General features: G+C 40.6%; 1 protein-coding gene across 5 annotated transcripts; it reads right to left on the bottom strand.

The window, feature by feature from the left end:
- Window positions 1-1,366: 1,366 nt before the first annotated feature.
- On the bottom strand, window positions 1,367-21,429 carry c4bp (C4b-binding protein alpha chain). Of its 5 annotated transcripts, XM_021564396.3 has the most exons (13): window positions 21,065-21,214; window positions 20,678-20,770; window positions 12,089-12,274; window positions 10,764-10,860; window positions 10,194-10,267; window positions 9,919-10,101; window positions 9,001-9,177; window positions 8,626-8,742; window positions 5,826-5,855; window positions 5,120-5,161; window positions 4,591-4,636; window positions 3,938-4,012; window positions 1,367-3,372 (listed from the first exon to the last, which is right to left on the bottom strand). In XM_021564396.3, exons 2-12 carry the CDS (start codon window positions 20,754-20,756, stop codon window positions 3,952-3,954), a joined length of 1,092 nt encoding a protein of 363 aa, XP_021420071.3. In that variant the 5' UTR covers window positions 20,757-20,770; window positions 21,065-21,214; the 3' UTR covers window positions 1,367-3,372; window positions 3,938-3,951.

Here is a 21,429-nt window from a genome sequence, read left to right as displayed (position 1 = left end):
GAGCTCTCAGGAACTTAGAATGGGGCGAAGGTTCACCTTCCAACAAGACAACGACCCTAAGCACACAGCCAAGACAACGCATGAGTGGCTTTGGGACAAGTCTCTGAATGTCCTTGAGTGGCCCAGCCAGAGCCCAGACTTGAACCCGATCGAACATCTCTGGAGAGACCTGAAAATAGCTGCGCAGTGACGCTCCCCATCCAACTTGACAGAGCTTGAGAGGATCTGCAGAGAAGAATTGGAGAAACTCCACAAATACAGGTGTGCCAAGCTTGTAGCGTCATACCCAAGAAGACGCTAGGCTGTAATCGCTGCCAAAGGCGCTTCAACAATGTACTGAATAAAGTGTCTGAATACTTATGTAAATGTGATATTTCAGTTGTTCATTTTTAATGCATTTGCAAAAATGTCTAAAAAAACAAACAATTTTTGCTTTGTCATTATGGAGTATTGTGTGTAGATTGATGAAGGGGGGAAAACGATTGAATCCATTTTAGAATAAGGCTGTAACGTAACAAAATGTGAAGAAAGTCAAGGGGTCTGAACATTTTCCGAATACTTTTCCCCCTACATCAAGTAATCGGGGTTGGATTAAATGCGGAAGACACATTTCAGTTGTACAGCTGACTAGGTTCCCCCCTTTCCTCTTTTATCGTTGTGTTTATTCATTGTGTTATTATTTTTCCCTCTGCATTGTTGGGAAGGGCCCATAAGTAAGTAAGCAGTTAGTCTACACTTGTTCTTTACAAAGCATGTGACAAATACAATTTTATTTGATATTCAAGATTCATTCTTGATTATCCATAATCACAGTAGCATCCAAGTGGTTAGATATTCTTGTTTTGGAAAAATATATATATTTTCGATTGGGCACAACATAATCCGAGACAAAAACAAACTGCAAATGCATCCAAAAAACATGACTACTTTCAAAAGGGATTCTCCAGTACTTTTGTATACTTCTGAAGTAGCACTCACAAGCAAAAACATTTCCCTGAAAATGACACATTTGTACACCACATCATTGCTCTCTCTTGCTCTGCTGTGGGTGCATCATGTGCATCTTGCTAGCGGTCACTGATATGGCGAGGGGCTGAAGCTCATTGGTTGAACTTGAATTGGTAGGGGGCTGGCTCACGTGGAGGAAAATGCACATCTTCCAGAAAAACTGTTGCTTTCAAAACTAGGGATTTCTTGGATAATTGAGGTAAAACAGTAATTCTGCTCATAGATTATGCATGTATGAACTACACGTCGACACATCCAGTCCAAAGCAGGAAGTTAAAAAAATACTTAGTCGCCAAAGTTCCGGAGCATATCTTTAACACACAAATTAATTTGTCCAAATACTTATGACACCTTGAAATGGGGGGACTAGAAAGATCAAATCCAAGTTTATTGGTCGCATACACAGTTTAGCAGATGTTATCGCAGGTACATCGAAATGCTTGTGTTACTGGCTCCTAACAGTGCTGTAAAAAATGTCAAGCAAGTACACAAATAAGAACAAATTTGAAACAAGAAATCACAAATGACAGGATGAATCCAGTTAACAACCCAAATAACACTAATCAGTAATCCAAATTCAATCTGTGTATATAAACCAATATATATATATATATATATATATATATATACACACACACTAAGAATATGTAGAGCAGTAGATTTATTACAGTGAACTATGTCAAGAAATCAGTTGATAAATACAGGCGGTGTGCAAAACAGTGTAGCAAAAATGCAACGCACAGTAGTAGATCTATTAGAATGAGCAATGTGAAGAATACAGTATATGAACACACAGGGTGAAAACAGTATAAAAGAAATGGTCCAGTGTTTAATGTCTCTATATACATGGGACAGCAGCGTTGGCTGTGTGTGTGTGTATGTATATCAGTGGTGGTCTGTGCCATTTAAGATGAGGGAAGAATTATAATTGTATTTTTTTATGTGCGAGCATGTCATTATTTCTATTACAGCATATTGGATGACTAATTCATATTCCATTCACCTAGTTCAATGTGACAGCGATAGGTTTAGGCTACAACATGATTCTCAATTTTCCCCTATACCCATCATGAGGTTGCTACAACCTAGCCTATGAATGTAAGTTTACAAAGTAGGCGCACGGGTCAAGAGAAATTAGAGTAATCAAGGTGACAGACCTTGACACATTCAATACCGCTTTGCACACTCTTGCCTGCATCTAGCTGATCTAGGATGTGATCATTAGTCCAACAGTTGCAAAATAGTTTATATTGAACAAATTCAGGTATGTTTATTCCCACTTTGTTCAGTTTGCTTCAGTCTTAGAGTTTTTTTTAAACAGAATTGTCGGAATAGACCTGATCACACGCAAACAGTTCATTTTCATAGCCGCCACATACAAACAGCACGAACCCTTTTATTATCATCATCATCTCGCATCTACGCACGCTCCTCCTCTCACCTTCACATGTGGACATCAGCGATCACAACCAGGCAAAGCGTCATATCATAATTGAAGTCAATGTACCCAGAGGACAGAAAGTAGTTGTCCTCAGGCTACACCATTGTTGTTGCGGCTTCTGTAGACCTTCAGTGCAAAACTGTGTGTATATAAATCATTGCATGACGTGAACATATTTAGTATAGTTTTATCTAAAGAGGATAACCTCTAATGTCTCTATTTGAAAAAGAATACATTCACTAAGGATGGTCCTCCCCTTCCTCCTCTGAGGAGGCTCCACTGGTATGTATGTGTATATATGTGAGTATGGTGACTATGTGTATGAGGTGTGTGAGCTTTCTTTGTCTCTTACTTACTCCAGGAGTACTACTTACTACTCCAACTACAGGAGATGGTTGTTGGCTGATCGTCTGATAGCCTTAAAGATACAAGCTGTTTTTCAGTACAGAGCCAAGTTTTAGCTTCACTATCCAAATAAATACACAGGGGAATCTTGTTGGACATTTTAATAAATATGATTTCCTTCAAATTCTTTATTTCAAAGGGGGCAAAACTGGCTTTGTGATGCAGGGTTGCCCTAAAGGGGAGAATTGTAACTAAGAATGTTGGCAATGAGATAAAGCAGGCTTAGATAAAGAGATATTTGTGAAGTACACTGGAAACAAATAGTTTTTGAATAATCAGGTTAGGTCACTCATTAAGCACAAGCTTCCAAATGAGAGTGAACCAATTCATTCTTCATCATGAGGTTTCTAAACAATCACATAATAGAACTTCCTTTGAAAGGATATGAAACCGGTGTTTGGGAGGGGCTGCTACATTCATAAGCAGGAGGGTAGTGCATTAAATCACAGCAGCATGTTCACTGTGACTCCCTTCTCAAGGATGCAACAGGAGACTAAAGCAAATCAGAAGACTTGGTACTGAAAAAGAAAACAAAAAAATACAGTTAAGACAACCCCAGAAAATACATTTTACATTTATTTCCACACATTCTCTGTGTGGATGGGTGGACCTGTGGAACATAAAACGGGATAAATCTGTTGGACTTTGACACATACAATATATATTGAAAAGTATGTGGACACCCCTTCAAATTAGAGGATTTGGCTATTTCAGCCACACCCGTTGCGGACAGGTGTATAAAATCGAGCACACAATCATGCAATCTCCATAGACAAACATTGGTAGTACAATGTCCTTACTGAAGAGCTCAGTGATGCACACCCATCAAAATAAAAACATTTAGCATTTCACTGCTAAATCATACTCAATCACATCACCCATATTTTTTTATTCCATCTTATTTTAATACAAAGCGAGGTCCATACAGAAATGGCTTGTTGAGATCGGTGTGGAAGAACTTGACTGGCCTGCACAGAGCCCTGACTTCAACCCCATCGAACACCTTTGGGATGAATTGGAACGCCGACTTCTTATTAAAGAAAATTAAATAAAAACGGTGAGCTCAGAAGTCCATCTTCTTACCGTGGCCAAGGGTGCTACAACTCTCTGTCTTCAGAGTTACTAGTGGCCACATTTCCTGAGTATCCAACTCGAGAGCTGTAACACAAAAGTCGAGCACTGGTCACCATGTCTGTATTTCTGGGTGACCAGGAGGCCAAACCTAGCGTGGAACTCAGACGTGTTTTGTGCAGACAAGCCACTCCTTGCCACATGTCCTATGCCAAACGGTTTGCTATATGGCACAGAGTGGTAAGGAGTAGAATGTTATGGATACCAGACTAGGCCAAACCCATTGGTCTCGTCAATCTGCCACCCTTGCCTGCCATGTGTGTGACAACCCCTCTGGACCTCTTCAACGACAGACACACCAACTAGCTCAATGTTTAAGAACACTAGAAGACTTCTGGGACAAAATGGCCATTGCGTTTACTTTGCAGCTCCACTACTGTGGCTGGTGTGTGTATATTGATGTTAAACACCAGAAAGCTTTGCAAATATAAAGCATGCAGCATTTAGCTGAAGCAGCATAGATGGCTATAACAGCAGCAAGAACTCAAAAGAACACACGAAACTGAACAACAGTTGTTTTAGTGAGCGCAAAGAAAAGAGGGAGGAGCCATGACAGGAAACAAGCCTTGAATTGGATGTTAGTTAATGAAATAAGAATTTCTTACCGTGCTTTATATTTGTAGATTATAAATACTATAATAGAACCAACGACTAGAAAGAAAAAGGAGACGTTTATAAGGTATTATTTTGTTTAACATATGAAGTACTTCATTTGTACTTGTATAGATTTTAAAACCACAACATTCCTTCTCCTTACTGTGAACCACATTAATAAATAATGGGATGACAACAGAACGGGGTATTGTTATAGGTTTGTATACCAGTAACAATAGAAATGTATTACAAATAACTTAATGTCTGTCCTGCAAGAAAAGGCTTGAACAGAATACTACCTAGGTAATAAAAATACATTGGTGAGCATATGCTAGAAAATAAATGATCGAGTCAACATTGTTGCACGATGACTAGATTTTAAAATGTTCCAACATAAAACCAAAAATACTGCTTATCCCGTTCGTCTTCATAAGATGGAATATAATACAATTCTTGGAACTTGTTTTGGAGAAGATGGTATGACTTGATTTAACAGGTCACCATGTTGCACTGTTACTGTCATTATCCATTGCAACTTACCAAGTACAGCTAGGACACTCCCTAATATGATGCAAGTGTGGTCTGTAAGAGAAACAAACAAACGAGGGAAGGAAGATGCCATCATGAATTTGCAGTGAAGATGAATCATCACTAAATAGCCTAAACACTGCTTGAACCATCAAAGAGATCATACACTGTTGTAACATGTACAGATGAGAGCTAACTGTTGTAACATGTACAGATGAGAGCTAACTGTTGTAACATGTACAGATGAGAGCTAACTGTTGTAACATGTACGGATGAGAGCTAACTGTTGTAACATGTACAGATGAGAGCTAACTGTTGTAACATGTACAGATGAGAGCTAACTGTTGTAACATGTACAGATGAGAGCTAACTGTTGTAACATGTACAGATGAGAGCTAACTGTTGTAACATGTACGGATGAGAGCTAACTGTTGTAACATGTACGGATGAGAGCTAACTGTTGTAACATGTACAGATGAGAGCTAACTGTTGTAACATGTACAGATGAGAGCTAACTGTTGTAACATGTACAGATGAGAGCTAACTGTTGTAACATGTACAGATGAGAGCTAACTGTTGTAACATGTACAGATGAGAGCTAACTGTTGTAACATGTACGGATGAGAGCTAACTGTTGTAACATCATACACTGTACAACATGTACGGATGAGAGCTAACTGTTGTAACATCAATAGGTAAAAACTGGGTGACCGCTTACTTTTGGCATCAGGGGGACCAGGTAGGCGATCTGTAACACAAAGAAGAGATATTAAGGTTTGCGCACACACACACACACACACACAAATACTTTATTTGAATCCAACAATCAAATGTACAAAAAAAAGGATCCAAACACTTCAAAAGGTCCCTGTATGCATGGCACTCAAGGGTACAGGAAAAGCACCTCCTCCTCCAAACTGCTGGGCTTCCCACGACAGCTGAAACAGAGCAGTACCTAGCCAACTGCTTTGCCCTAGTTTTCAGGCTCGCAATCTGGAGGCTATGCACTGCAAGCCTGTGTACGTGGCAGAGACTGCCAAATATCAACGCCACCAGCTTTCACCTACACCCATTTCCATTCATGTTGCGACAGTTGAGGTTCATACTCAGAAGTACGGCCAGGTATCCCCGCCCACTACATGGACTGGGGATGGGTCGTGAATGCTCCATTGATGCTGGTAGACTCGGCCATTGAGTAGAACTTGTTTGAAAGCTGATTTTAGTGTTGTAACAAGCAAAAAAAAAAAAATGTCCATCCAACCTTTACTGCATTAACGGTGGCAGTTGTTATGCTAGTAAATAATCATGTTTTACCACAGAGCTGCAGCACTCATGTCTAGTCCTGGCGAGCACGCACACACAGTCTTGCACAGCCAACCTTGTGGGGATATACAATTCAGTCCCATTCAAAATCCTATTTTCCCCAACCTGTACCCTTAACCCTATCTCCTAATCCTAATCCTAACCCTAAACCACCTACAAATAGCATTTGACCTTTTGGGAACCAACTGTCCCCAGTTGGTCAAAACATTTTTGGTTTACTATTCTTGTGGGGACTTCTGGTCCACACACACAGAAGAATGGCCTAACTGAAGAGCTCAGTGACCTTCAACGTGGCACAGTCATAGGATGCCACCTTTCCAACAAAGCAGTTTGTCAAATCTCTGCCCTGATAGAGCTGCCCCATTCAACTGTAAGTGCTGTTATTGTGAAGTGGGAACGTCTAGGAGCAACAACACGCAAAGTGGTAGGCCACACAAGCTCACAGAACGGGACCTCCGAGTGCTGAAGCGCGTAAAACCATCTGTCCTCGGTTGCAACACTCACTACCGAGTTCCAAACTGCCACTGGAAGCAACGTCAGCACAATAATTGTTTGTCGGGAGCTTCATGAACTGGGTTTCCATGGCCAAGCAGCCGCTCACAAGCCTAAAATCGACAAGCATCGGCTGGATTTGTGTAAAGCTCACCGCCATTGAACTCTGGAGAAGTGGAAACGCGTTCTCTGGAGTGTTGAATCACACTTTACCACCTGCCAGTCCAACAGACAAATTTGGGTTTGGTGGATGCCAGGAGAACGCTGGTTGAGAGAATGCCAAGAGTGTGCCAAGCTGTCATCAAAAATATTTGTTTAACACTTTTTTGGTTACTACATGATTCCATGTGTTATTTCATAGTTTTGATACCTTCCCTATTATTCTACAATATAGAAAATAATAAAGAACCCTGGAATGAGTAGGTATGTCCAAACTTTAGACTGGTACTGTATACATGGAAGGCGGGAAAGCCACTAATGAGGACATCTTTCACTAAGTTAGTTCTCAGCGTCAGACAATATTGTACTTCTAGTGTTATGACAAGTTTGTGTGTGTGTGTGTGTGTGTGACAGAGAGAGGCTGGGAATTGTCAACAACCTCACGATACGATATTGCAATACTTAGGTGGCGATATGATATGTATTGCGATTCTCAAGATTCCATACGTCTTGCGATTAGATACTGTGATTTTATTACGATTCAATGTCCCAAACATATTGCAGAGGGACGCCAGAGCCATGAGAAAACGAATGTTGATCAGTCAAATCAAAGTGCTGAAAACAAATTTGCTCCCATTTAAAAAGATGGAAAACAAGCTATGAAGGAGTTTTCGTGCAGGTTCAGCCAACTAGTGCAAAAATATTATTGCGATTTTGTCAAAAGGGAGTGTTTCTACATTCATGTGGATGCTACCATGACTACGGAAAATCCTGAATGAATCGTGAATAATGACGAGTGAAACAATTAAGACGCACAGTGCTAACCTCCCGTTATTGTATCATTCTTCACAATTCATTCAGGATTATCCATATAATCAAGGTAGCATCCACATTAATGTAAACGTGTTTAAAAACATATTCTTGGCCTCCCGGGTGGCGTAGTGGTTAAGGGCGCTGTACTGCAGCGCCAGCTGTGCCATCAGAGACTGAGTTCGCGCCCAGGCTCTGTCGTAACCGGCCGCGAGTCCGTGGGGCGACGCACAATTGGCCTAGCGTCGTCCGGGTTAGGGAGGGCTTGGCCGGTAGGGATGTCCTTGTCTCATCGCGCACCAGGGATACCCGTGGCGGGCCGGGCGCAGTGCGCGCTAACCAAAGTTGCCAGGTGCACGGTGTTTCCTCCGACACATTGGTGCGGCTGGCTTCCGGGTTGGATGCGCGCCGTGTTAAGAAGCAGCGCGGCTTGTGTATCGGAGGACGCATGACTTTCAACCGTCGTCTCTCCCGAGCCCGTACAGGAGTTGTAGCGATGAGACAACAATTGGATACCACGAAATTGGGGAGAAAAAGGGGTAAAACTAAAAAAACATTCTTATTTATAATAAAAGTGACTCCGAAATGACACAATACATTATTTACCATTCATTTCTATGACATTGTATCATTTCAAATCCAAAACAACAAAAATGTTCACTATCCCAATACTTTTGTAGCTCACTGTAAAATTAGATTAGGATTGTGCCAAGCAGTATCAAAATGGACTGTACCTTGGTTTGTGGTTTTCTTTGAAGCAGTGGTAGTAGCTGTTGTGGTAGTAGCAGTGGTAGTAGTGGTAGTAGTAGTAGTAGTAGTAGTAGTAGGGGGCTTTGTTGTCGTCGGAAGGGCTATAAAGGCATGCAATGCAATTAGGCCAATAACTATTCTTGTCCAGTCTGTCACATCAATGTACTGTTGTTATCCCTCCACATACCATATTGTCATATCAAAATATTCTCTATATGTTTATATGATATCAATTCAATTCAGAAAGTCAGTTTGCTGACACATTGGTCATCTGGCACTAAATACCAAATGACACACAAAATATCTGATCCAAAATACAGGATAAAGTATGTTAAGTAACACACTGAAACAAGTCTTACCTTTGCATGTGGGAGTAGGAGCTGACCAGCCTTCTATTTCACATGTCAGACTGGCCTCTCCAATCATCTCATATCCATTGTTGCACTTATACGTCACAAAAGACTTGTGCTTGTAGGGGGGCAGACGACCTTCAATCCTAACGCCATTCTCAACAACAGGAGCAGGACATGAAACCACTGCAGATGTAAACAAAAGAGATGTTTATTCTCTATGGTTGTGAAGTAAAGGTGGCCCAAGTCTCTTATTTGTTGGTTTTAGGCTACTTGAAGCAATATAAACACAATGTTGTTATAACCACCTATTTATGTATATCATGCAACTAATCTTTTCAATAAAATAGGCTATATTTTTTTAACTAATTTCCCCTGGGCTCAATGTTGCATCATGGTTTTAAGTGTATAGTACACATTAGGGCAGGGCTGCACATAACTCTTCCTGGAGATCTACTGTCCAGTAGGTCTTCAGTCCAACCCTAATTTAGCATATCTGATTCAGCTAGTTAAGATCTTGTTGCGCAGCTAAGAAGTAGAATCGGGTGTGTTAAATTAGGGTTGGACTGAAAACCCACAGGACTGTAGAGCTCCAGGAAGAGGGTTGGGCAGCCCTGCATTAGGGTGTCCACTGTTCAGACCGCTCCTTAGGCTGTCTCATATACATCTGTATTATCAGGCTAGATACTGTGATATTTCTAATCTTTTTTTAAATCTTTTTTATTTATTTATTTTTAACACCTTTATTTAATCTTTATAAAACTAGGCTAACTAATAACACATTCTTATTTTCAATGACGGCCTAGGAACGGTGGGTTAATCTTATCAGTGTGAACAGGTTCATACGAACAGTTCTATGTCTTGTCAACAACAATAATTATGACTGTTTAAAACAGAAGGGGGGAAAAAGGCAAGCTTTCAACGTACTTTTACACTCCGGTGGAGCTGGCTGGAATTCTCCTTCCTTTTCACAGACTATGGATTTAGTTCCAACCAGAGTGAATTCCTTCTCACAGCTATATTCCACAACACTTCTATAGTGGTACACTTCATCAGGTGGGATAACAAGTCCACCGTTGACAATGGTGGGGGGCTTTCCACACTTCACCACTGCAGAGTAGAACACAACAGCAGTTATGAACAGTTTTGATCTTGGCACAAGCATAGAACTGTTTCAAGATAGTTATTTTCACTTGACTAACCTTCACATACAGGAACTCTGCCATCCCAGCCTTCGACCATACAGTTCCTTACACCGCTGCCCACAAGCAAATAGCTGAAAAAGAGAAAGATTAGACAGTATTTGGAGTATTGCTTTAAGGATAACAAGGGTTACAACAGAGACGGCTCTGACCTTAAGCAAGATAGTAAAGGAAGATCATAGGATAAACATTAAACATTTCCTTCAGCTTTTAGGGAGGGGAAGTTTGATTAGGGCCAATCTGGAAATCATAAAATTAGGCCTACAAATGGACAGTTGGCATGTTAAAGAACTCAGTTCAGCCCATGAAGACAGACTCATCATGGACATTGCCAATAAGGGCTTCCAGCATTTTAAAATAGCCAACTGGGTGGGGATTCCTATGAGTTGGGAGCCCAGTGAAGAAGAATAAAAATGGACAACTTTAAAACGTAGTGGTCACAGATGCTATAATGGCACAGATACAAAGATGAGTGCTCTCTCTATGGTTCAGCCCTATGAGAGACAGAGAGAGAGAGAGACACAGAGACAGAGACAGAGAGAGATATGAGGCAAATAGCCTTGCACTGACCCAGTGTCACAGAAAGCAACAGCCCTGGCGCCAAACAGAACCCCTGAGAGATTATATCGGCCGTTCATCACTTCTCCTGGTGAGCCACAAGACCTTACTGAAACAACCATAAAGAAAAAGAGTCATGTACGGAGCAAATGTAGGCTAGCCTGACCTGTTTTGTGCCGACATTCCACTCCTTGCCACTCTGTGTCATATGCCAAACATGACATGGAGTGGCAAGGAGTGGAATGTTGAAAGAAAACAGGTCCAGATTCCAGGTTAGCCTACTTTTTCAGTGAGTTTTATGAATGGGCAATGAATATATCAAGTTGTGAGTGGGTGGGTAAAAACTGTTTAGTGAAAAGCATGAGCTGGTGCATACCCAAAAGAGTTAGGAGGTGCGGACTAACGGCGAGTAAACTATAGGCTATAAAAATAAATAAAATAGTTGCACACTGTATACACAAGCTCCCAGCAATATATTGGGTAAACCGACATTTCTAGATCACTGTGCCTTCTTCAGGGTAATGTCATGAATGCTTGAACAGGTTATATAAACAGCCAGTGCAATTAATGCAACCAATGACTAGTGAGGGGTATGTCATAGTAATTAGGGTGCTGAGGATGAAAAAGTTACTGTTAAAAGACAATAGTTTACAACATGTTAAATATAGTAGGCTATTGTTTTCATCATATTACAACATGATTAGATATTGTACATAGTATTAACATGAAAATGCATTTTACTATTTCATATATAGATTTAATTGTTTCCAATTAATTTAATCTTAGTCACATGCAATCCTTTGGTTCAAACGCAATGCATAATAAGCATCTCTACCAGGGAACATCTTGGGTGCACGCTGATAAGCTGTGGAAAGAATACGTTCATTTAGCAGACCTGGTCATAAAAAAAGGGGGACTTGTTTATTAAAAAGGGCCCGAGGTCCAAGTCAACATTCAGACCACTAGTATTTTTTGTATAGGAGATCCAGTAGGCCTTTCCTCTGTAGTAGTAGGGTCTCAATGTTATCTCCTCTCCTTGGTAGGGGAACATGCTCGATACCTCTTTTGTATTTGAGGGAAGAAATAGGATGGTTAGCTCAAACAAAGTGAGCGGCTACTGGGTAGTCAGTGTTCTTGCACCTGATTGAGCTGCGGTGTTCAGCTATGCGTTGTTTACCCTGAAGAAGGCACAGTGATACTGAAACATTGGTGGTTTACCCAATAAATTACTGGGAGCTTATATAGAGTGGGCGACTATTTATTTTTAGAACTAAAAACATTTACAGGAATATGGCCTAACTTTTTAGCACAATAAAAAATAAAATTATTGGAATTACATTCGCATGTCAGTGTCACTGTACTCCACACGCCAGCAGTACAGATGACTGATCGAGACCCTCCAGCACTGGCATATCCAGTTGAACACTCAAAACTTGCTTTTGTTCCATCTCCAAATGTCTCTTGAGTTGATGTAAAAACCATGTTTGACCCTTCTAACAGTATGGGTTTGGAGCACTCTTGACCTGAAAACAAAGGAGACAAAATTGAATGACCAAGGTGGACAAATACTGGAGACAACACCTTCAAAACCCACATTGTCTCATGTCAGATGGGGTCATTCTAACCCGACACGCAGTTGCCAGGAGCCATGTGTCTAACTAAACGTGGAACTCATGGTGCTTTCAAGACAACTCATACACTCGAAGGGTTAACATTTACGTACGTGTTTTGCGTAGAGCTTCCTTCCTATTGGTTGATTATTCCAAGTAGGAAGCTCTGAGCTCATTTTTTTACAGTGGGTTTCCAAGTCAAAAATGTTGAGATTTTGCTCATTTTCCAAACACTAGTTCTTAGTTTTGAAAATCACGCAGATATAACACACTGGTTACCAGAGACGGAAGTGGAAGCGAGACACCCCACTGTTTTTTTCTGGTTCAATTAAAGGCAAATGAACTAAGTAGATCAGACTCAGTTACTATTGCATTGGTGTCTATAGGAGACCCACCCCGTTAAGTAGACCAGAATTTCTCTCTTTGCTGGCTCCTACAGAAAGACATGCTTGATCAGCTCCTCTTGCCCCAGCTAGCAGCCTTGTGCTAGCTTGTTTGAATGGCCATTACGGTAGCTAGTTTGCCAGCTTGTTGATGAAGTTGTATGCCACTAAAGATACGGGACTGTTCTTAGAAATCATCATGCATCTGACTGACAACTGGCACTGTCTCACTGCTTTGTAACGTTTGGCCAACGCGATGACGTCGCAGCTAGAACCGTTATCTGTGCTGCAGAATTCGGCACACTAATCAGAAAATTAACTATAACGAAAACTAATTTGTGTTATTGGATAGAATTTCAGTACACTATCAGTGCAGACGGCTGTCACGCAATCTGACGTGAGACAATGATTCAAACCATAGACGGTATAAGCAAAGACAGTATGAAGATATCCAGGCTGCATCACAACTGGCCGGGATTGGGAGTTCCATAAGGCGGCGCACAATTGGCCCAGCGTCGTCCGTCATTGTAAATTGTTAACTGACTTGCCTAGTTAAATAAAAAGGTTAAAATTTTTTTTTTAAAATTAAGCAATGTCATGGCAACGTTAGCTAGCATCGCTCACGCGAAGAAACGCCTCGTCAGGTCTACCAGTGCAGGCCGTCAAATGAAAAGGCACTGCTATTCCATATAAAGTTGTTCTTAACAAAAATTTTACGTGTCAGTGTCACTTTCACACGGTTGTAGTTAATGACAGGCTCAGCTATATAAAAGACATTGGCTTGAATCTAGGTTGCCTTTCGAATGTTTCACTTCAGACTTGCCAAATTTCTAACCCGGTCGAGAAGGGCGTAATTGCGGCTCGTAAGTAAGGGCGTTCCTGCATGTGGGCATCTCTGTACGGAACTCCTCCTTATGCTTCTATTGGGGGTGCTCCAGTACATAACGTTGGATGCCAACCACTGATAAACCCTGCAGAAGAAGCTAGCTAGGACACCAGTAGACACCGGCTGTGTCTGAATACCCATATTTGCGTCCTAAAATAGGCCACTTGATTATGCGAAAGAAGAAAGTTTAATTTTATTAAAAAATATATATTTTATATTCTTCAAAGTAGCCACTCTTTGCCTTGATGACAGCTTTGCACCCACTTGGCATCCTCTCAACAAGCTTCACCTGGAATGCTTTTCCAACAGTCTTGAAGGAGTTCCCACATATGCTGAGCACTTGTTGGCTGCTTTTCCTTCACTCTGCAGTCCAACTCATCCCAAACCATCTCCATTGGGTTGAGGCCAGGTCATCTGATACGGTCTCCATCACTCTCCTTGGTCAAAAGGTCAAATAACCCTTATACGGCCAGGAGGTGTGTTGTGGGTCATTGTCCTGTTGGTGTCCTTTAACAGTGGTTTCTTTGCAGCAATTCGACCATGAAGGACTGATTCACGCAGTCTCCTCTGAACAGTTGATGTTCAGATGTGTCTGTTACTTGAACTCTGAAGCATTTATTTGGGCTGCAATTTGAGGCTGGTAACTAATGAACTTAACCTCTGTAGCAGAGGTAACTCTGGGTCTTCCTTTCCTGTGGCGGTCCTCATGAGAGCCAGTTTCATCATAGCAATTGATGGTTTTTACGACTGCACTTGAAGAAACTTTCAAAGTTCTTGACATTTTGCAGATGGACTGACCTTAATGTTTTAAAGTAATGATGGACTGTCATTTCTCTTTGCTTATCGGAGCTGTTCTTGCCATAACATGGACTTGGTCTTTTAGCAAATAGGGCCATCTTCTGTATACCACCCCTACCTTGTCACAACACAACTGATTGGCTCAAATGCATTAAGAAAATACATTTCACAAAATGAACAAGACACACCTGTTAATTGAAATGCATTTCAGGTGACTACCCCATGAAGCTGGTTGAGAGAATGCCAAGAGTGTGCAAAGCTGTCATCAAGGCAAAGGGTGGCTATTTGAAGAATATAAAATATATTTTTATTTAAAACATTTGGTTACATGATTCCATATGTGTTATTTCATAGTTTTGATGTCTTCACTATTAATTTACAATGTGGAAAATAATACAAATAAAGAAAAACCATTGAATGGGTAGGTGTTCTAAAACTTGACTGGTACTGTACACCTAAAATAACATTGCAGGACTGTGGTTGGGTTCGGGACCAGTTCTTGTGGTAGCGTGTGGGAGTCGGACAGAAAGCCAGGAGTGAAACTGGGCTGACATTCTGCACATTTTCTCATCAATGAAACATCTGATCAATACATTTTTATGTTACCAAAACTATAATCAGTTACGAACACAATGTACTAAGTTTCATAGACTTTGCCAAAGTTGACATTGTTTAGAAATAGTGCAAGGTTAAATTGAGTTTGTGCACAGATGCAGGATGGACAACAATCTCTGCAGCACTCCACCAATCAGGCATTTATGGTAGTGGCCAGACGGAAGCCACTCCTCAGTAAAAGTCCATGGAGAATAAGAACGCCACCCAGCTGCCCACTGCACTGAGGATAGGAAACACTGTCACCACCGATAAATCCACTATAATTGAGAATTTCAATAAGCATTTTTCTACGGCTGGCCATGCTTTCCACCTGGCTACCCCTACCCCGGTCAACAGCACTGCACAGCCCACAGCAACTCGCCCAAGCCTTCCCCATTTATCCTTCTCCCAAATCCAGTCAGCTGATGTTCTAAAAGAGCTGCAAAATCTGGACCCCTACAAATCAGCCGGGCTAAACAATCTGGACACTTTCTTTCTAAAATTATCTGCCGAAATTGTTGCAACCCCTATTACTAGCCTGTTCAACCTCTCCTGTCGTCTGAGATTCCCAAAGATTAGAAAGCAGCTGTGGTCATCCCCCTCTTCAAAGGGGGGACTCTTGACCCAAACTGCTACAGACCTATATCTATTCTACCCTGCCTTTCCAAGGTCTTCAAAAGCCAAGTCAACAAACAGATTACCTACCATTTTGAATCCCACCATACCTTCTCCGCTATGCAATCTGGTTTCAGAGATGGTCATGGGTGCACCTCAGCCACGCTCAAGGTTCCTCAACGATATCTTAACCGCCATAGATAAGAAACAATACTGTGCAGCCGTATTCATTGATCTGGCCAAGGCTTTCGACTCTGTCAATCACCACATCCTCATCGGCAGACTCGATAGCCTTGGTTTCTCAAATGATTGCCTCGCCTGGTTCACCAACTACTTCTCTGATAGAGTTCAGTGTGTCAAATCAGAGGGCCTGTTGTCCAGGCCTCTGGCAGTCTCTATTGGACCGACTTCTCTGTAAACATAAGGGATTTTTTTTTTTATCAATAATGACCAATTATGTATACATTTCAATCAGGACTGACTAATCAGAATACTATTATGTTACTGTATAGATGTATGAATTTTCTTTGATTCCTAGTACTGAATATCATGTGTGTAATTGTAATCAAGAATTAGAACAATGACTGTCTGTTCCTTGGTAGAAACTAATGAACTTATCGTCAGACATTGCTAGAATGCTTATCTACACAGGAAGACCTTGGCTTGGTCATAAATTATCTAAATTGGTGGGAGACGATGTAGGAAGGCTTAAGAACTATACTGCCATTGTACCGCAGTGGCAGAGAGATGGGACAGTTCGAAACCTAATGATGTCATTTTCAGTTTATAACCGGTTGTAAAATGTATCATGTTTAGTACTCTCGAGAATAAACGCTAGTGCTTGATTTTGAGACTGGTCTCCGCCCATTTTATGCAAATAAGTTTCTTACAAATCCTTAGAAATGGGCTGAGTATTAATTTAATTGGGTATTAAACATATAGGAATTTAATTTCTCTAACAACAATGATGTCGCTCTTGCTGCTGATCCACCTCTACGCAGACGATACCATTCTGTATATTATCCTTCTTTGGACACTGTTAACAAACCACCAAACGAGCTTCAATGCCATACAACACTCATTCCATGGCCTCCAATTGCTCTTAAATACAAGTCAAACTAAATACATGCTCTTCAACCGATCGCTGCCTGCATCTGCCCGCCCGTCCAACATCACTACTCTGGACGGTTCTGACTTAGAATATGTGGACAACTACAAAAACCTAGGTGCCTGGTTAGACTGTAAGCTCTCCTTCCAGACTCACATCAAACATCTCCAATCCAAAGTTAAATCTAGAATTGGCTTCCTATTTCGCAACAAAGCATTCTTCACTCATGCTGCCAAACACACCCTTCTAAAACTGACCAGTCTACCAATCCTTGACTTCGGCGATGTCATTTACAAAATAGCCTCCAATACCCTACTCAATAAATTGGATGCAGTCTATCACAGTGCCATCCGTTTTGTCACCAAAGCCCCATATACTACCCACCACTGCGACCTGTATGGTCTCGTTGGCTGGCCCTCGCTTCATACTCGTCGCCAAACCTACTGGCTCCAGGTCATCTACAAGACCCTGCTAGGTAAAGCCACCCCTTATCTCAGCTCGCTGGTCACCGTGGCAGCACCCACCTGTAGCACGTGCTCCAGCAGGTATATCTCTCTGGTCACCCCCCAAAACCAATTCTTCCTTTGGCCAGCTCTCTTTCCAGTTCTCTGCTGCCAATGACTGGAACGAACTACAAAAATCTCTGAAACTGGAAACACTTATCTCCCTCACTAGCTTTACGCACCATTTGTGAGAGCAGCTCACAGATTACTGCACATAGCTCATCTATAATTTTGCACAAACAACTACCTCTCCCCCTACTGTATTTATTTATTTAGCTCCTTTGCACCCCATTATTTCCACTGCAAATCTACCATTCCAGTGTTTTACTTGCTATATTGTATTTACTTCGCCACCATGGCCTTTTTTTTGCCTTTACCTCCCTTCTCACCTCATTTGCTCACATTGTATACAGACTTATTTTTCTACTGTATGTTTGATTTACTCCATGTGTAACTCTGTTGTTGTATGTCGAACTGTTTTGCTTCATCTTGGCAGGTCGCAATTGTACATGAGAACTTGTTCTCAACTTGCCTACCTGGTTAAAGGTTAAATATTTTTTTTTATATATATTTTTTTTATTGTAAATACGAGTTTTTTTCTTAACTGACTTGCGTAGTTAAAGGTTAAATATATATTTTTAAATACATTATGGGGTACTGTGTGTAGATTGGGGGGGGGCGGGGGGGGGGGTAATGGGGATTTGCACTGTTTGTGTATTCTACTTGAACACAGCGTCCCCACATTTCCCACTCCAAATAGCCTGAAGCCACAGGCTTCTTTTCACACAGAGGTAAAGTTGGTTTTATAAATTGCACATTCGGACATTCAACGGATCTTCTCCAAAAGCCATTTGAAAATCAATAACTAATTCACCGTTTGTCACAAAATCAAACCAGATATGACATTCTATAAATGTCTAGCATAGTTTTACATTTTTTTTGTAGAAATTCCAGTTGACTTGATAGAAATACATAACTATGGCATCTATAAAATGCCATTTAAAACAGTATAAATCAATAGCGTTTTCACTGACATAATCAAACTAGGTATGATTTATTCTATAAATGTCTAGTGTACTTTTACAACCTTTGCTTAGAGTAGAAATTCCAGTTTTGATAAATACATAAAATCTCAAATATTGCATTTAAAGACAGAAAAAATATCAATAACTAATTCAGTGATTTCACAGAAATGTGAAAATATGCACATTCTGTGGCAGTCCGCCAATAGCGTCGAATAGTCCCCGCGATATGCAACTGTTCAGGGAAGTCAGGAACCAATACACGCAGTCAGTGAGGAAAGCAAAGGCTAGCTTTTTCAAGCAGAAATTCACATCCTGTAACTCTAACTGCAAAAAGTTTTGGGACACTAAAGTCCATGGAGAACAAGAGCAACTCCTCCCAGCTGCCCACTGCACTGAGGCTAGGTAACACGGCCACAACTGATAAATCCATGATAATCGAAAATTTCAATAAGCATTTCTCAACGGCTGGCCATGCCTTCCTCCTGGCTACTCCAACCCCGGCGAACAGGTTTTCTGAGTTACAAAAGACCATCAGACTGTGCTGTCATTTTGCACATTCTACAGTTCTAACAAACAGTAACATAATACCTGAATACTTCTCTGCATGCTTTAGTGTCTAGCAAGCCAAGACCACGGGACTTGGTGTATGTAGGTGCAATTTATTATCGTGAATAGGGTGGTGAACCTAGTAAAGTGGCGAGTCTACATATCACAGACAACTCCTTTTGAGCAGTGTCTGTCTGTTATACATTTGATCAATGGGTATAATGGTAAATCTGATCCCCAAGGGCTCACTTGGATATTTAGAGTTGGAGGTAAAGAAAAAAATATAAAACTAGGACATTAAAAAGCTGGCAGAATTATTTCATCCACATAAAGTATGTCTTTTAAAAGTATAAATACCTTTCTAAGACCACTGTCTTTCTGGATGTTTTAAAAGGTTTGCAAATAGTTATTTCTGCAAGGAATGTGAATTGAAAGGGATACCCACTAGTATAATGGGTATAAATGTATGGTAGTTGCACACCTCCCTGCTGAATTATGTAGTGCTGATTTGGGCCAGTAGATTTATTTTTTGGGTCAGTTTGCGCTGTTCTGTGAGGGAGTAGTACACGGTGTGTACGAGATCTTCAGTTTCTTGGCAATTTCTCGCATGGAATAGCCTTCATTTCTCAGAACAAGAATAGACTGACGAGTTTCAGAAGAAGTGCTTCGTTTCTGGCCATTTTGAGCCTGTAATCGAACCCACAAACGCTGACGCTCCAGATACTAGTCTAAAGGCCAGTTTTATTGCTTCTTTAAAATCAGAACAGTTTAACTGTGCTAACATAATTGCAAAGGGTTTTCTCATGATCAATGAGCCTTTTAAAATGGTAAACTCGGGTTAGCTAACAACATGCCATTGGAACACAGGAGTGATGGTTGCTGATAATGGGCCTCTGTACACCTATGTAGACATTCCATTAAAACTCAGCTTTATCCAGCTACAATAGTCATTTACAACATTAACAATGTCTACACTGTATTACTGATCAATTTGATGTTATTTTAAGGGACAATGTTTTTGCTTTTCTTTCACAAACAAGGACATTTCTAAGTGACCCCAAATCTAATTTGACTTAAGATGCACATTTTATGCCAGGCCCCTTCTAATAGGGTATAACAGACTTCTTAGAACTTTGACCACATGCCCTCTAGACGGACTACATGCCCTCTATCAAAAACTGAAATGTTTACACAAAACAAAGGTTGTAAAAGTATGCTAAACCTTTATAGAATAAATCATACATAGTTTGATGTTTGTGACAAACGGTGAATTAGTTAATGTTTTATACAGCTTTAAATTGCATTTTAAAGATTTACATTTCCAACAGATCAAAACTGGAATTTGTATTCAAAACAGGTTGTAAAAAGTCATTTATAGAATAAACCATGTCTATTTTTATGTTTGTGACAATCAATGAATTAGTTATTGATTTTTACAATTTTAAATGGCTTTTGGCTAATGTATGTTGAATGTCCGAATATAAAACGAACTTTACCTCGGGTCTTTTCATTGGCTCTATTTCCCTGCATGGAAGCATTGCAAACCATCGGTTGGGATTTTTGACCTGGCTTCATGTACTCCTCCTGAACAACACTGCAGCCTATCGGTATGTTGTGCTATTTCTGTATAACAAAAATAATCGATGACGACCAAGGTGACGATTTTACAATGGGGGTCAATATGAAATTAATGTTGGTATTCCCCAACTATTCTCAAACCCTGGTCTATATGAAAAGCGTTCCCGGAAGTCTCGGAGTGTTGCGCCCCTGGGTTTAGAAACTATGTGGTACACGCTTCAAACCAATGGATGAAAACATGCAGTCATAGAAATAGAGTTCTGCTTGTAGATGACCCTACCTTGAACAGTGAGAACCATGAGGGCAAGGTGGACCATCCATATTGTCAAGAACCAACAGACGTCTTTAGAGGGCTGCATGATGTCTTCGTTTCCTGTAACGAGCAGCAGCACACAATCTCCTGAATTGGTTTGCTTGATAATCTGTACTGTAAAGTTTGATCCCCTCTTATACGGATGAATTTCTCAATATCCACTTGACGTAATCACACTGTGTTCACAATAAAATACAGGCACAACTAAGTTAGCTAGCTGGTACTGGAGACTGCGAGCTAGCTAGCATGGCTAATTAACGTTAGCTAGCTACTGTGTTTGCGTACATCGCATTTTCTTCTATAACAATGTCCAATAATGATCAGTTATAGTATTAGGAAAACTCATAGTCTTACCTTATTGTACAAGTAGTCTAGCTACGACTTCTTCAACTGACAGCTCTGTCTGCCTGTTTCGCAACAGCAAATGAACGTTTATTTCGCGAATTTCCTGGTTGGCGGCGGTTTTGTAGCTCGTGAGAATAGTGGAATTTGCGGTTGGCCTTCAAAATAAAAGTTCCCCATGTAAACTAATCCAAAGAGTGGAATAATGCCATATTTTGACTAAAACATGCTAAACAGGGTTGTAATGGTGTTACATAACTTAAAAATAAAATACAATTATGATTTATATTTACAATAAATATAAACAGTCGAAATCCACTGTGGATATATTAGATCAGGGGCCTCAATTTGTCTATCACTGTGTGTCGCCAATTGAT

This window comes from Oncorhynchus mykiss, chromosome 16 (assembly GCF_057628025.1).
Source record: "Oncorhynchus mykiss isolate SJ-2025 chromosome 16, ASM5762802v1, whole genome shotgun sequence".
Classification (NCBI taxonomy): Eukaryota; Metazoa; Chordata; class Actinopteri; order Salmoniformes; family Salmonidae; genus Oncorhynchus; species Oncorhynchus mykiss.
The sequence above is the reverse complement of the archived record's forward strand: the minus strand, read 5'-3'. Positions and strand labels throughout refer to the sequence as shown.